General features: G+C 31.7%; 1 protein-coding gene across 2 annotated transcripts in view; it reads left to right on the plus strand.

Moving 5' to 3' along the window:
* The first annotated feature begins 12,675 nt into the window (after window positions 1-12,675).
* LOC140446794 (microfibril-associated glycoprotein 4-like) overlaps window positions 12,676-15,964 on the plus strand; it is a 50,853-nt gene continuing 47,564 nt past the window's right edge. The window contains exon 1 of one of the 2 annotated variants that reach the window (XM_072539383.1): window positions 12,676-12,796. In XM_072539383.1, coding sequence (XP_072395484.1) covers window positions 12,737-12,796 — 60 coding nt within the window. In that variant the 5' untranslated portion in view covers window positions 12,676-12,736. The remainder of the gene's footprint in view (window positions 12,797-15,964) is intronic. The other variant, XM_072539384.1, reaches the window with a different exon arrangement.

Here is a 15,964-nt window from a genome sequence, read left to right on the forward strand (position 1 = left end):
AATAACTCATCCGACGAGGAGGAAGCCTTCAAAAGAAGCAAAGCTACGTTAAGAACACCTCCAAAGGATAACATAAAAAATCGTGAAATGGAAGAACTAAAGAAACTACTAGAAAAAATAAATAAGAAGATTAAAACGGAAATAAAAGAGCTGAAAACAGAAATGAAGGAAGAAAATAAGGAGATCAGAAGATATATAAATGAAGTTAAAGAAGAGATAAAACTAAATAATGAAGAAATAAAAATCATAAAGCTGGAAATAGAAAGGGTGAAGGAAGAATGGACAAAAGAGAAAGAAGAACTGAAAAGAGAAAACGAACTAACCAAAACCGATAACAAAACGATAACGGAAGAATTAAATGATCTAAAACACTCATTGAAAAGATTAGACAAAGAAGAATATAATCATTAGTGGAGCAATAATAGACTCTGAAGACCCAAAAAAATTGAAAGAAGGAATGACTACTATGTTAGAGAATCATTTTGAAGTCAAAACTAATATTAAAAGAGCACAAAAAATAGGCACAAAAACATGCTTAATTGAACTAGAAAGCGAAGAAGAAAAAACAACAATCTTAAGAAACAAATACAAACTTAAGAATGTGAAGACCAAAAAAATATGGATTACAGAGGATCTCACAAAAGGAGAGAGAGAGAGAAAATAAAAGCTTTAAGCGATAAACCAAGAGAAATGAGGGAAAATGGAAAAATGGTCAAAATAGGATACAATAAAATCACAGTAGACGGCAAGGAATGGAGATGGTGCTATAAAGAAGAAAAAGTAGTGAAAATAGAGAGTTCAAAAAACTATTAAAAGAATCAAGGAGAGGTCAAGCAACGAATAGAGAAAGAAGAATTACAAAATAAACTGGACAATGATGATAAATGTTTAGTTTTAAGTAGTAATAGGAATAGGATTAGAAATGTAAATGATAAGTATGCCATTAGAAATATGACTTGTGATAGGAGTATGGGTATTAGACATACTAACAGTAGTGATAATATTATAGTTAGGGGGAATATCAAAAATGGGCATAGCATGAGTAATGAAGGTAGGAAAAAATTAAATATTAGCATTAAAAATCAAAACGGTAATAAAATAAATAACGGATATAATGTTAATACAAAAACCAGGGAGCATGAAATCAACGTTAACACCAATAATGGAGAAGAAGAATACAGTAATAAGGAAATACATCTTAACAAGACAAATCATATAGGAATAGCGACATAGAATGTGACATCTCTGACCGGAAAGGAAATAGAAGCTATGGAAGAAATAGAAAAAATGAAGGTACAAATAATGGGAATTAGCGAGACAAAAAAGATAGGGAAAGGACACACATCAATGAGAAATATAGTCTATATTATTCCGGAGTACCACAGGGTCACAGAGCAAAAGAAGGAGTCAGTATAATAGTGAATAAAAAAATAGAATCAAGAATAACAAACTACGAAGCAGTATTATCTAGAATAATCACAGCCCAAATAGAACTAAAACACAAGATAGGAATAATACAAAAATACGGACCAACAGAAGGTAATGAAGAAGAGATAATGATAGAATTCCACAACAAACTCCAAAACGCATTAGACAAATTAAGAGCGACAAGATAAAAAATAATAATCTTAGGCGATTGGAATTCAAGAGTAGGTAAAAATATTAACAGGGGATTAGGATGCATTGGACAATATGGGGAAGAAACATTAAATAGAAATGGAATTAAAATGCTGGAATCCTGCCAAACCAATGACCTGATAATAGGAAACACATTCAGTGAACAAACCATTAACGACAAATATACATTTGTGGCTGAAGAGAGAAATGCGAAAAGCTTAATCGACTATATAGTCTATACGAGAAACCTAGAACAAAATATAAAAAACATCTTAACGAAAAAGGAACCCGACTGTCTACACAACACAGGATGGTCACTACAAAACTGGAGGATGAAAAAATGGAGGAAGTGAAAAGAAAAGAGTACAAGAAAGTAAATGTAAACAAACTAAAGATAAAAAGTGTGCGAGAATTTTACACGGAGGAAACTAACAAAAGACTGAGACAAATAGAATGCCAAAAAGAAACATGGACAATGGAAGAAAGATGGAATACATACAGTGAAGTATTAAAGACAACAGCAACTGAAGTGTGTGGAATCAAAAAAATATAATAAACAGTTTAAAAGGACACGATGGTGAAATAAAGAAGTGAAGACAGAAATAAAAAAGAAGAAAATAGCATGGAAAAAATACATCAAAACGGGATTAGAAGAAGATAAAGAAAAATACTATAGGCAGAGACGATTGGCAAAAAAGACAGTCACACAAGCAAAAGCAAAAACATGGAAAGAATTTTGAGAAGAACTTCCGGAAGAATATATAACAAATAATAGAAACTTTTGGACGACAATACGACACATAAGGCAGGGAAAACGAAAGGAAATAAACGCAGTAAGAGATACTTCAAACCAAATACAAAAAAGCCCAGAACAAATAGCTGGGGTATGGAAATAATATTATGAAAAAAAATTTGATACCGAAGTGATAAAGAAAGACAATATAATCAATGAAGGCGAAGAAAACACAGAGCCAGAGCAAATAAGTAGAGAAGAAGTAATAGAAGGATAATCAAATATAAAAATAGGCAAGGCAGGTGGAGATGATGAAATTGAACCGGAAATGGTAAAATACATGGGAGAAGAAGGAATAAACTGGCTATGGAAAATATATAAAGAGGCGTGGGAAAAACAAACAATCCCTAAAGACTGGCAGAACAATATCATCGTGCCAATATACAAAAAAGGAGAACATGTAAACTGCGACAACTATAAAGCAATATGTCTGCCGTCGGTATGCTTTAAAATATATACGAAAATAATAGAGAAGAGACTGAGACAAGAAGTAGAAATGGTATTGGGAGAAGAACAAACGTCATTTAGACCGGGAAGACAGACAAATGACAACATATAACATATATATCATTAGAAACCTAATAGAAAGAAGCATAGATAGTGGGGAAAAACTAGTATTAGCATTCATAGACCTAAGAGCAGCATTTGACACGATAGAAAGACATATTATAGGGAAATTCTTGAGGAAAATAAACGTACCTAATGCATTGATAAAAATTATAGAAAGTACTTACAAAGAGGTGAAAGGAAGGGTACAAATAACAGAAGAAAGATCGGAAGCATTTAATTGGAAGAGAGGTATTAAACAAGGAGATAGTCTCAGCCCTTTGCTATTCATAATAGTAATAAACGAATTGATAAGAAACACTAGAGTCAGAACTAATCAACTACAGACAATAATAGGTTACCGCAGATTACAACCGGTAACAATAGAGTCCTTAATGTATGCAGACGACATAGTACTAATAGCAGATTCCGAGAATAAAATGCAGAAACTAATGGATATATGGGTAGAACAAATAGAAGAACTTAAAATGGAGATAAACGAGGAAAAAAGTAAGATAATGATAATCAGCGGCAAAGGAGATAAGGAAGATAATCAATAAAAGATAATTGGAAATAGTAACAACTTACGAATACCTGGGAAGTATAATAACTAATGACGGAAAAATAGACTGGGACATAACAAATAGAGCAAAGAAATCAAACAACTTATATTATGCGTTAGCCCCAATAATGGGAAAAAGAGAACTTGCACGAGAAACAAGAATAAAAATATATAACACAATAGTGATACCGACTGTGCTATATGCAAGTGAAAACTGGACAATTCTGGAAAAACATAAGAGCAGGATAAACGCAATGGAGATGAGACATCTAAGAAGGATAGTTGGAAAGACAAAATGAGATAGATTAAGAACAAGAAAAATTATTTATGAAGACCAAGAAAAAAATCGATACGGCAAGTAGTAGAGGCGGGAAAACTTAAACAAAAATCACTCGAGGAATTGAAAATAATGGCAGGAAACAGAAAAGAATGGACCAGGTGGGTAAATGGAAATTAAAATAGCTAGCCCAAATCCGACACCCTGATAGGGTAAAAGGAAGGGGAGAAAGAAAGAAAGAGAACTACTTATAAAAATATCCCGAATGTAAGATCACTGAGTACCGTTGGTTCAAATTCGACAGCAATGATCCTACGAGAATAATGGCTAGAACTTTTCACAACGTCATGCAGCCTTGGCAAACATTCTCACTTGTGAATAAAAAATGGGGTGCACAGGCCATCAGAGCATTTAACTACCAAATTCATGCGTTGCCGAATGCGTATACCAGGCCTATAAAAATAAAAGAAGAAAAACGCAGAAATCTACTGGATATGTGCCAGTACCTGAAACCCGAATACCGAGAGTTTTATAAAAAATTAGAATAAGATGGAACATTATTTCTAAGTTTAAATTTAAGGAACATTAAACTGTGTACTTAGCATATAAAACATATTAATAAACATTTTGAATTGATTATAGTTTATTATTAATATCAGATATACAACATTGTTGCTGGGATATTTTTTTGAAATAATTTTGTTCTGCTTACTCTGTGTAAACCTGCATAACTTGTTTACACATCTATACCTTTATCTTGTTGTTAAGTGAAATTGATTTTTATTCAGTGCTTATTTTCATAAATAACTTGTCAATATGTTTTTTTCATCTCTTGCAAAATTTTAATTCTGTCGCTTACAAAACAGAGTACAACAATTTTTTCTGTTCTCCACTGAAACCTGCTCATATTAGAAGATAATTATTTCTCAATTTAGAAGTTTAGTAACGGATAATACACAGTAACAAATATCAATTCAGTTACTTTGATTTGCGTACACAATGTAAATCTTGCTTGCGCATTAGACCAAGGTAATTCTAGACAAACTGTTTAGTTTAGCATAACCAGACCAAAAACCAATAATGGCGCTTTAGTCTACTATTGTAAAACTAAGAATGGCAGTTACGAATATAGTCTTGTTATGCAAAACAAAAAACCCTTCATAGACAGTGTCGTATATCTGACATTTAGTAGTTTCATGACATGACACTTGAACGTTGACAGATGTCACGTGATGTTACATACATTATTACTAACGGATATAATTTATGTATAGGTTACTACACAAATGTTTTAATTGGTGAAATAAAGGAATCTAAAATACATTTACCACCATTTTCATTACATTACACGTATACAACAGCTTGGCGACGAGGACTGTCGAATCTACAAGGAAATACAAATATTACGGCCAGTATACATACATAACCTAACTGCAGCGTGGTGGCCCATAGTGAAAATTTACGAATAATTTTCATACATAATTGCACTCCTGAGTACTTTACAATTACATATACATTTAAAAGATTACTGAGACTACAAGCCATTCAGTTCACACCGTATTTAGCATTAAAACTTGCGATACATCCAAGAATTTGGACCGGTGGTTGCAACGCCTTCAGAGTGCATTCAATGTCTTTGCAGTACCAGAAGACAAGAAAACTGCATACCTTCTACACTACATGGGTCCAGATGCATATTATATTCTTTGTGATAAAATTTCACCGGAAAAACCAGACAAAAAATCATATGATGAACTGGTAAATACAATGAAACTACATTACCACTCTGAACCGTTGGAAATAGTCAAAAATTTCAGATTTTCACAAAGAAAACAATATGAAGGGAAAAAAGGGCAATGAATATATTACAGCGGTACGTAGATTAGCTTCAACTTGCAAATTTGGTGATGATTTAAACAAAGCCCTACGGAATCAATTCGTATTTGGTCATCAAAACCAAAATATTTAAAGCAAACTCCTAAAATACAAGAATCTTACAATGGAGAAAGCATTAGAACATGCCGTCAGCATAGAGGCATCAACCCGAAATGCAGCTCGATTACAGAAGTCAAATCCAAGTACTAATATAAATAAAGTTTCTAGTGTCAAGAATAAACAAGGACACATACAACCTACAAATGTGAAAAGAAATGATATTTATCACAACCAAACTAAAAATATATTTTGTTTTAGATGCGTATCTTCAAAACACATTGCGAACAAATGTAATAAAACACATTTAGTCTGTAGCAAATGTAAGCAAGGAGGCCATCTGAGCAAAGTATGCATGAAAAGTAAAAGTTCGAATCAGGTAGATTAAGTGGAATAAATTTTCAACATTTATTTAGATCAATCATACTACAGGAAAAAATTTACAATTACAGTCAACAAGGTAAGCCTATCCTTTGAAATAGATTCAGGTGCAGCTGTTACATTATTAAATTTCAATGATTTCAAAACATATTTTGCTAATTTAAAATTACAAAATACCGATTTAAAGTTAGTTACATATTGAAAAAAGTCATTAGATATGGTGGTTTTTACACAGGTCAATGTTAAGTACAAGGATGATACAAAAATTTTTAACATTCACATAGTAAACTCAGATAGACCACTATTAATGGGTTGTGAATGGATACGACAGTTAGATATATAATGTTCGATAATATTTCAGAAGTATCTGAAGTTTTCATTAGTTTTCCATGAAAGTATGGGAAAATTCAAGGTTTACAAGCTACATTAAAAGTTAAAACAAACACTTCACATTTCTTTATAAAAGCTAGGAAAATACCATATGCGTTATTACCAACAGTGGAACAATAACTTACGAAGTTAGAAAAGAAAGGTATTATAGAAAGCGTTAATAGTTCTGGATATGCTACACCTATAGTACCAGTTATTAAGAATAATGGTCAAGTACGGATTTGTGGAGATTTTAAAAGTACACTTAACAAGTGGTAACAACTTTAGTGGTAGACGAATACCCATTGCCTACATATATTTCTACTCTACTACTTTCTCCTACTCTGCTACTCTATTTTCTACCATGGCTGGTGCAGATAAGTTTACAAAGCTTTACTTACAACAAGCATACCTACAAATGGAAGTACGCTCAGAAGATAGGAAATACTTAACACTTAATACACCCAGGGGATTGTATAGAAGTACAAGATTAATACATGGAATTTCCAGTGTACCTTCAATATGGCAGAAGGAAATTGGAAACATTTTAAAATATATCCCAGGAGTGACAGTTTTTCTGAATGACATAAAAATTACAGCAATCGACGATGAGTTACATTATCAAAGACTAGAATTAGTTCTTAGTAGACTTGCCAAGTACAATATTAGAGTCATTCATGAAAAATGTAAATTTTTAGCAAATCACATTGAACAGTGTGGATATAAAATTGACAAAAATGGTAAAGATAAAACCAAAGAAAAGGTGAAAAAGTTATACAGTAAGCAAAAGCACCTACAAACATGACAAAAGTTAGAGCATTAATTAGTAGGACTCATAAGTTATTACGGACGGATCTTACAAAATTTGAGCCATACTTTACATCCAATTTACAATCGTCTTAAAGATGGAGTATCTTTCAAATGGGACAGATAATGTCAAAAAGCGTTTACTGCGGTAAAAAGAGAAATGATCACTGATAAAATGTTGGCACATTTTGACCCAAGTTTACCTTTAATACTTGCAACTGACGCGAGTCTATATGCAGTCGGAGCAGTATTATCTCACATATATCCGGATGGACCTGAGAGATCAATTCAATTTGCTTTACCAACACTTACAAAATAGTAGTACGCTCAAAAAGTTAAGGAAAAATATGCCATAATTTCTGTTATTAAAAAATTTTACCATTATCTATTTGGTAGAGAGTTTACACTCTATGTGGATAATCAACATTTAGTTCAAATATTCTCTCCATCTAAAAATTTACCTACACTAACTATAACTAGAATGCAACATTAAGCACTGTTTCTTCAAAGGTTAGGTTACACAATTAAGTATAAAAATATAAAACTCCATGCAAATGCTGATGTAATGTCAAGATTACCTCTTGATACTATTTCTGAATTCGATTACGACGTAAGAGATCAGTTTGAAATCAGTCAAATAGAAACTTTACCTGTTACTTTTAAATAATTAAGTTTTGAAATTACAAGAAATTTCACTCTACAAAATCTTAATAATGCTCTAGGAACTGGAAAACTGATCGATGCTAGGGATAGAGTTAATGTCCCACAGATAGAATTTTCTTTACAAGGAAATTGTATTTTTCGGCAACAAATGGCAGTAATTCCAACTAACCTGCGTGAAAAAGTTTTAAATGAATTACATACTGATCATTTTGGCATAGTCAAGATGAAGATGCTTGCAAAAGAATACTGCTGGTGGCCAGGAATTTCTAAAGATAACGTATGGTCCTAAAGTTTTGGGAAAAATTTCACCTGGTCTGATTGAGAAGCAAAATGCATTTAACAAAGAAGGTCATGGAATTGAAATGTCATCAGTTATTAACATTTAATAAACAAAGCAGAATATTTTGGTTTGTCCTCTGCAAAATGTCTTATAAAATTGATATTCGTCGAGGTGTTTATAATATGGTTGGGCGAATGTCGAAACGAGATATTATTAATATTTATCGAGATCAAAAACATAAGCAAATCGACATTTTATCGCACAATCAGAGAATGTGACGAAGGAATACCATGTGCTAACTTGCATAAAAGTGGCCGACCGCGGATTTTGAACCATATAAGAGAGGCAAGACTGATTAAAGCAGCTAAGAACAAATTTGGGGTCTCACAGCGAAAACTGGCCAGAAGATTTCATGTTGGAAAGACTACAGTATACAGAACCCTATCGAGTAACAATATTATCTACCGGAAAAGAAGGAAAGCTCCAAAATACACAGAGGATCAATTAGAAGAGAATTCCGAGATGTTGCCGCGCGTTAAGGAGAGTGCATTTCGTCAACAAGTTGATCGTGATGGACGATGAAAAATATTTTACTTTGTCCAACTCTGAGATGAAGGGTAACGATGGGTTTTACACGAACGATTACGAAAATGTACCTGATGAAATAAAATTAAAAAGTAAGAAAAAATTTGAGGACAAAATTTTGGTATGGTGTGCAATTTCTGAGGCTGGCTTTATCTCACAGCCCTAAGTTAAGACGCCGCATATATACAAAAATTAGATAAATTGACGCGGAGGTCGTCCAAAGGATGATGCAACGTGTCAGGGGAATTATTAGGCAAATCGAAAATAATGGTCCCTTGTCTGTCATTTGAATTTTGATTTATAATAAGGATAGTTGAATTAAATTGTTGAATAATTTAATAAAAATATAACATTATTGTGGTCAGAGTTATATGCTTTTGAAATTTTTCCCAAAACTTTAGGACCATACGTTATAAAAGATATATGTAAAAATTGTACAGAATGCAACAAAATCAGGAATAATCCAGAAAAAACAGTAGTACACCCATGGGAGACACCTAGAATCCCTTTTGAAAGAGTTTACGTAGATTTTATTGGATGCCTATACTAGATGGCCAGAAATACATATGGTTAAATATTTGAGAAGCAAAACTACCCTAAACTTACTAAGAAAAATTTTTTGTACATTTGGAACTCCAAATTGTTTAGTTTCAGATAATGCACAAATGTTTACTAGTTACGAATTTAAACAATTTATACAGCAAAATGGAATCTTTCACAAATTCATTGCACCATATCATTCAGCAACAAATGGAATGGCAGAGAGGTACGTACAAATATTCAAACAAGCGCTACGTCCACAAAAAGGAGATAATAATGAAAGGAAGCTACAGCTCAACAACAGAACATTACAGAAAAACCCCACATAGTACAACTGGTGTCAGTCCTTCAAATTTGATGTTTGGAAGAGAGATCCGAACACTTCTTTTTCTTCCTACTTTATAAATAGGCCTAATGCCTGTTTTACTTCGGTTTTTTAGCCGCAATTGACGTTATCTGGCTCTCTTTTCCTCGGTCGTCCCAATGATCTTCTTCCATTTGGCGATTTGTCTCTTGCTATTCGTACTATTCTATTTTCTGTCATTCTTTCGATGTGTTGATTCCATTCCACTTTTCTTCTTTTGGTCCACGTGTTTATTTCCTCTATACTATAGAGTTTGGTTTGGTATTTTTCGTAAGACTTTCATTTCTGTTGTTTCGAGTAGTCTTTGTGTTTTCGCCGTATCTGCTCTTGTTTCCGCTGTGTACGTCATTATCGGTCTTATTGTTGATTTATATATCCTGGTTTTCGTTTCCGTTGTGAGGTATTTGTTTCTTCAGATTGTCTTATTGAGACATCCTGCTGCTCTGTTTGCCATGTTCACTTGTTTTTGTGCTTCTTCTTTCACTTTTTCGTAGCTTGACAGTTTTATTCCCAACTATTCAGTTTCCATCACTTGTTCTATTATTTTGTTATTTACGACTAGTTTACATCGTCTCGGTTCCGCTGATATCACTATCACTTTAGTTTTCTCTGTTGAGATCTCCATGTTGTATATGAGCGCCGTATCTTCGAATTCTTTAATTAATCTTTGTAGGTCATCTTCATTTTCGGCTGTTATTATGGCGTCGTCGGCGTAGCATATTATCCTTATTTCCTTTTCTCGCATTCTATATCCTTTTCTTTTTTTAACTTTCTTTATGATTTCATCCATTATCATCATCATCATCAATGACGCTCCAACTCTTCGTGAGTCTTTGCCGCGTTTACTATTGCCTTCCATGTTTGTCGGTCCTGTGCCAGTAATTCCCATTGTCGCACTCCCATTTTCTCTAGATCTTCTGATTATCAGATTAAATATTAATGGGCTCAGCGAATTTCCTTGTCTAATGCCAGTTTCATATTTGATAGGTTGCGATAGTTTTCCTTTACATCTTACCATAGCTATGTTACCTTTATATATATATTCTTAATGGTTTTTACTAAATCCAGTGATATTCCCTTTTCATATAATAAATGTATAGCGTCCCGAATTCTCACTCTATCAAACGCTTTCTTTAAATCTATCAGACACATATATGCTGGTTTGTTGTCCTCCAGCGACTTTTCTTTTATTTGTCTTATTACAAAATCTGCATCCGTGCATGATCTTCCTGTCCGAAATTCTTACTGTTCCTCTTGCAGAGATATTCGTTTGTTTATTTTTGTCGCTATTATTCTTGTTGTCAATTTGAGTGTTGTATTTAATAGATTTATTGCTCGATAATTATTGGGGTCTTTCTTATCTCCTTTTTTAAAGAACATCACCATGATCGCTCTCCTCCATTCATCTGGTATTCTGTTCGTGGTGATTATTTTATTAATAAGAAGTTGCAGTTATTGTACAAGGTGATCACCTCCATATTTTAAGAGTTCATTTGGTATTTGATCTTCTCCTGGTGACTTTCTGTTTTTTAATTTGTTTATTCCTTCTTTCACATTGTTTTGGGAGATTTCGGTCTTTTCCTCAGTTATTCGAGATTCGAACACGATTAGATTTATTGAAACAGTTTTACAAAACACCTGTACAAAATCAAAACCATCTCAAGGTAAGAAACTTAGAGGTGGTAGAGAGAGTCGAGAATCGTGATTACATACATGCTGATAAATGGAAATGGTAGAGTCAAACGTATGTAAATTAGGAAAATTGCACTACCTTATACAGTTAGACGATACAAGAATATGGAAGAGACATGTAGATCAAATCAGATCTATAGGGGAAAATACACCTGTATACATTAATATACACCCGACACACTTTGACCTGGGTAATAATCCAATTGTTACAAATACTTTTACGTCAAATGAAGCAGCACCATGTTCTAGTGCAGTTCAAGATACAGATGTATATGATTCAAATAATACTTCAACTTGCTTAACACAAATACTAGATACTACAAATACTGCTGCTAGCTCAGATGACGCCCCTGTACTACGAGGGTCCCAACGGGCGATGAAAAAGCCTGTAAGGCTGGACTTGTAAGTATTATGTTTTTGTTTTTAATTTATTAACCTTACAAGTTTAGCATTTTCTTACGGGGAGGAGAGTTGTCATATACTTGACATTTAGTAGTTCCATGACATGACACTTGGACGTTGACAGATGTCATAGGACATTACAGACATTACTACTAACGGATATTAGTTATGTATAGGTTACTGCACACATGTTTTAATTAGTGAAATTAAGAAACCTAAAATACATTCAACATCATTTTTATTATGTACATTACACGTACATGTACAAGAGACAGAATGTCGCTTGGTTTAATTTTGGTTTTTTATGGACCGTTAGTGTGACAATAAAAGGGATTTTTTCCAAGATAGTTTTAGCTATTTGCCACCAGAATTGGCTATAATCTCGATTTTAAAGAAATGGCGCTTGGTCGAGTTATGCATAACGCCGTCTATAGGATCCCGTGTGAAGACTGATAAATCGTACGTTGGACAGACAAATCAAAGAATACAAGTTAGACGAGAAGAACATCGAAATGCCATCGTAAGAAAAGAGAAGACGTCATCCCTAGCACAACATGTCATAATTACAGGATCTACAATAAATTTGAATGGATTATCATCGAAAATAGGACCAAATGTGTAATTAGGATAGCAATAGAGATCGAAAAACATCCAAAAACTAAAAAGTGATAAATATTTGGAAATATGGTACCTTAAGAAAATATATCTGAAAAATTAAACGACTAGTAAATATTATTTAATAAATAATATGGTATAAATATCTTATCGGGTTTTTCCAATTTGAATAAAACCTAACCCATATTCCCACTTGATAGATAAGGAAGAAATCCTGTTTGGTAGTAATGTGGTGGATTGTGATATGTATTTCCTGCGAAATCAAAATTATAAATAGACAAATTATTGAATTTCTATTTCAGTGAATCAGAATGGCATTGTTTGCAGTTCTTCTTTTAACATGTGTAACATTGGGTGCAATGTCTCAAGATGTAAGTGTTTACCTATTCAATACAAAATCATTGTGAATTTAAAACATTATTGAAAATCTGAATCTTATAATATACTTTTCTTTAATTACAATTTGATAATTGAAATATCTTTTCAAGTTTAATACAAATTTCTTAAAAACCGTTTAAGCCACAATTTAGTTGGTTGAACGAAGAAAAAAAATGGCCTCTTATACTAACTTTTTAAAAAATTCGACACGCTCGTAATTCATCTAACCGACAATTTTTCTCATAGAAAAGATTTGGAATTTTTCGAATTTTTTTCACCGAGTTTGATTGAAACATAATTAGGCAAAAATAAAAAAAGTATTACATTTTCCTTTACATCATTCTTAAAAATTGACAAAGCTCACGTAAATGCGTCATTTATTTAAGCGAGAATTATCCTGGCAGCTATTCGATAATATATTGTTCTGAAGCTATTTTTTGTAGCATTTTAAAGAAATTACTATTTTATTGAAAATAAGCCACAATTAAAGGTTAAAATAAGTTTATCGGCGTTTTAATTTCCACTTCGGAAATCGTTCTCAAAATACAAACATTAATAAATTAAACAAATTTTGTTTTTTGTTACTTGGTGAAACATTCTTCTAATAATTTATTTAATTTTATTTGGCTCATTTATATTGACAATTTAGACTATATTCGTTGAGTTGCGTTCCTGGGAAGACTTTATTGTAAGATAGTTTATTAGATTACATGAAATCAACTATAACTTAAGAAAATCCGTCAGAAAAAGTTATAGCACGTAATTCTTTTTTAAAAAGACAACCACATGTTATGATCACAGCAAAATTCTTCTGTTAGTGATTCAATAGTAAATCGTAAGGAAAAAACCAGGAAAAAAATCTCATAATACTATCCCGACATAGTAAGTATTTGGTCTTACCTTTACTTTGCTCTCACTAAACTCCGAATTCTGATTTTATATGTTTGTTATTTAAAAAACATAGATGTATCCTCGATATGTTACCGACTTAATAATACTGGTATTTTACTTTTATTACCTTTCTCTTTTAATATGTGTAACCAGATCCTACTGCATTCTGCCGAGAAATTTGCGACACAATTAGTCTAATTTAGCATACTTGGGGCATATTTTTAATATAGGATTGATGTTCACTTATTCTAATATTTAATGACCTTTATGTTTTACCTAAATAAAACTGGTTGCATTTACAAGGTATTTTATAAATACAATTCTTTGTTCTTTTTTGTTCATTGTCAGGTTTAGTTTTAGACGAAATAGATATTGATGTGTCCTTTGATCTGTAATCCTTTTCAGGTTTTCTGATAATTCTTTTATGTATGCTACTATTATATTCCTTGTATTATTTCTTGTATATGCTGTAAGATCTAGTTCTAAGTTGTTCTGTTCTATTCGGTCGATTGTTGAAAATTCCCTATTTATAAATGATAAAGGATAATCATTTTTTAAAGAAACAGATGTGAACAAATATTTTTCCTTCAAGAACGAATTTTGATTAGAACAAGCAATTTTGGCTCTATCGTATATATGGATTAAATGATTCCCTTTTTAATATTGATATTGTGATTTGATTTGAAAGTTAAATATCTGTTGGTGTGTATGGGTTTTCTATACACCTGCGACTCGTATCCAGTATCGTTCTTAGAGATTAAAACATCCAGGAAAGGTAGTGTGTCATTATATTTATTTTCCATGGTAAATTTTATTGTCTCTTCATCATCGTTTATATCATTTAGGAATGTGTCCAACAACTCTGATCCATGAGGCCATATTATATAGGTTATCTACATATCTCCACCATGCTGTGGGTTTTAAATTGTATTTAGAAATAATATTTGTTTCAAAATATTCCATAAATATATCGGCTGATAATTACTAGACCATTACTAGACCAAAATTGTGTTTATATAATTCAATATTTAGTTAAAAATATGTATTATAAGTACATAGTGTCAATAACTACATTATAGCTAATATATTTAGTCTTGTTTTAGTTACCAATGTATTATCACTCTTTTATTTTGTCTTGACTATATTCAAGGTCTTATCTAATGGCACATTTGTAAATTAACTATTTGTGTCAAAACTTACTGACATATTATTTGAATTAAATTTAATATTTGATAATTTATTTAAAAAATGTTGTATATTTTTTATAAATGTGTCATTTTTATTTGCAATTGGTTGTATAATATTTAATAAAAAATTTGACAGTTCACTACTACTGACAAGTTGATATCATTTATTTGAAAATAAACTGTCTTACAATATATTCGTCCCAGGAGCACAACTCAGCAATATTGGCAATTAATATACATTATTAAAGTAATTATTATTTAAATGGGAATAAGCCACAATTAAAGGTTAAAGTTAGTTTACTGACGTTTCAATTTCCACTTCGGAAATCGATCTCAAAATACAAACATTAGTAAATTAAACAAATTAAATTTTTTTAAACAAACTTTGTTTAATTTGCTAATGTTTGTATTTTGTACTTTCACTCACTTATAGCACTAACTCAAACGGTTTCGTTCTCTTAAGTCTTCTTATCTGGTTGGTGTTGTCTAGGACAGGGCTTCTTAAACTTTTTTATATAGCGACCCCCTTCAAGCTTAGGAAATTTTAAACGACCCCCTCCTCCATATAATGAAATATATATTAACCGTAGATGTAGATGTAATATCGCACTATTTTACAATGTAAATAAAATAAGGATTAAAGAATACGTACCCATTCATTTCACATATATATATATATATATATATATATATATATATATATATATATATATATATATATATATATATATATATATATATATATATATATATATATATATATAATGGAAACGTTGACGGGATATCGGTCGTAATAAAACACAAGAAATAGAATGACATAAAACTATATCTATATATTCAACAGAAAAAATAAACTTTTCTAACAATTTTTTTTAATAAAAACATATTATTAACATCAAACAATATTAATGTGACGGATGTGATTGTTTATTTTTACACAAATAATTAAATCTAGGCTCAATTTGAGTTAGTGCAGATCGTAATAAATTTTCAACGTTTATTAAAGTTGAACGGTATTTTGATTTTATGTAAGTTAATGTGGAAAAGGCTGATTCACATAAATATGTTGTACAAAATGGCAGT

This window comes from Diabrotica undecimpunctata, chromosome 7, assembly GCF_040954645.1.
Source record: "Diabrotica undecimpunctata isolate CICGRU chromosome 7, icDiaUnde3, whole genome shotgun sequence".
Taxonomy (NCBI): Eukaryota; Metazoa; Arthropoda; class Insecta; order Coleoptera; family Chrysomelidae; genus Diabrotica; species Diabrotica undecimpunctata.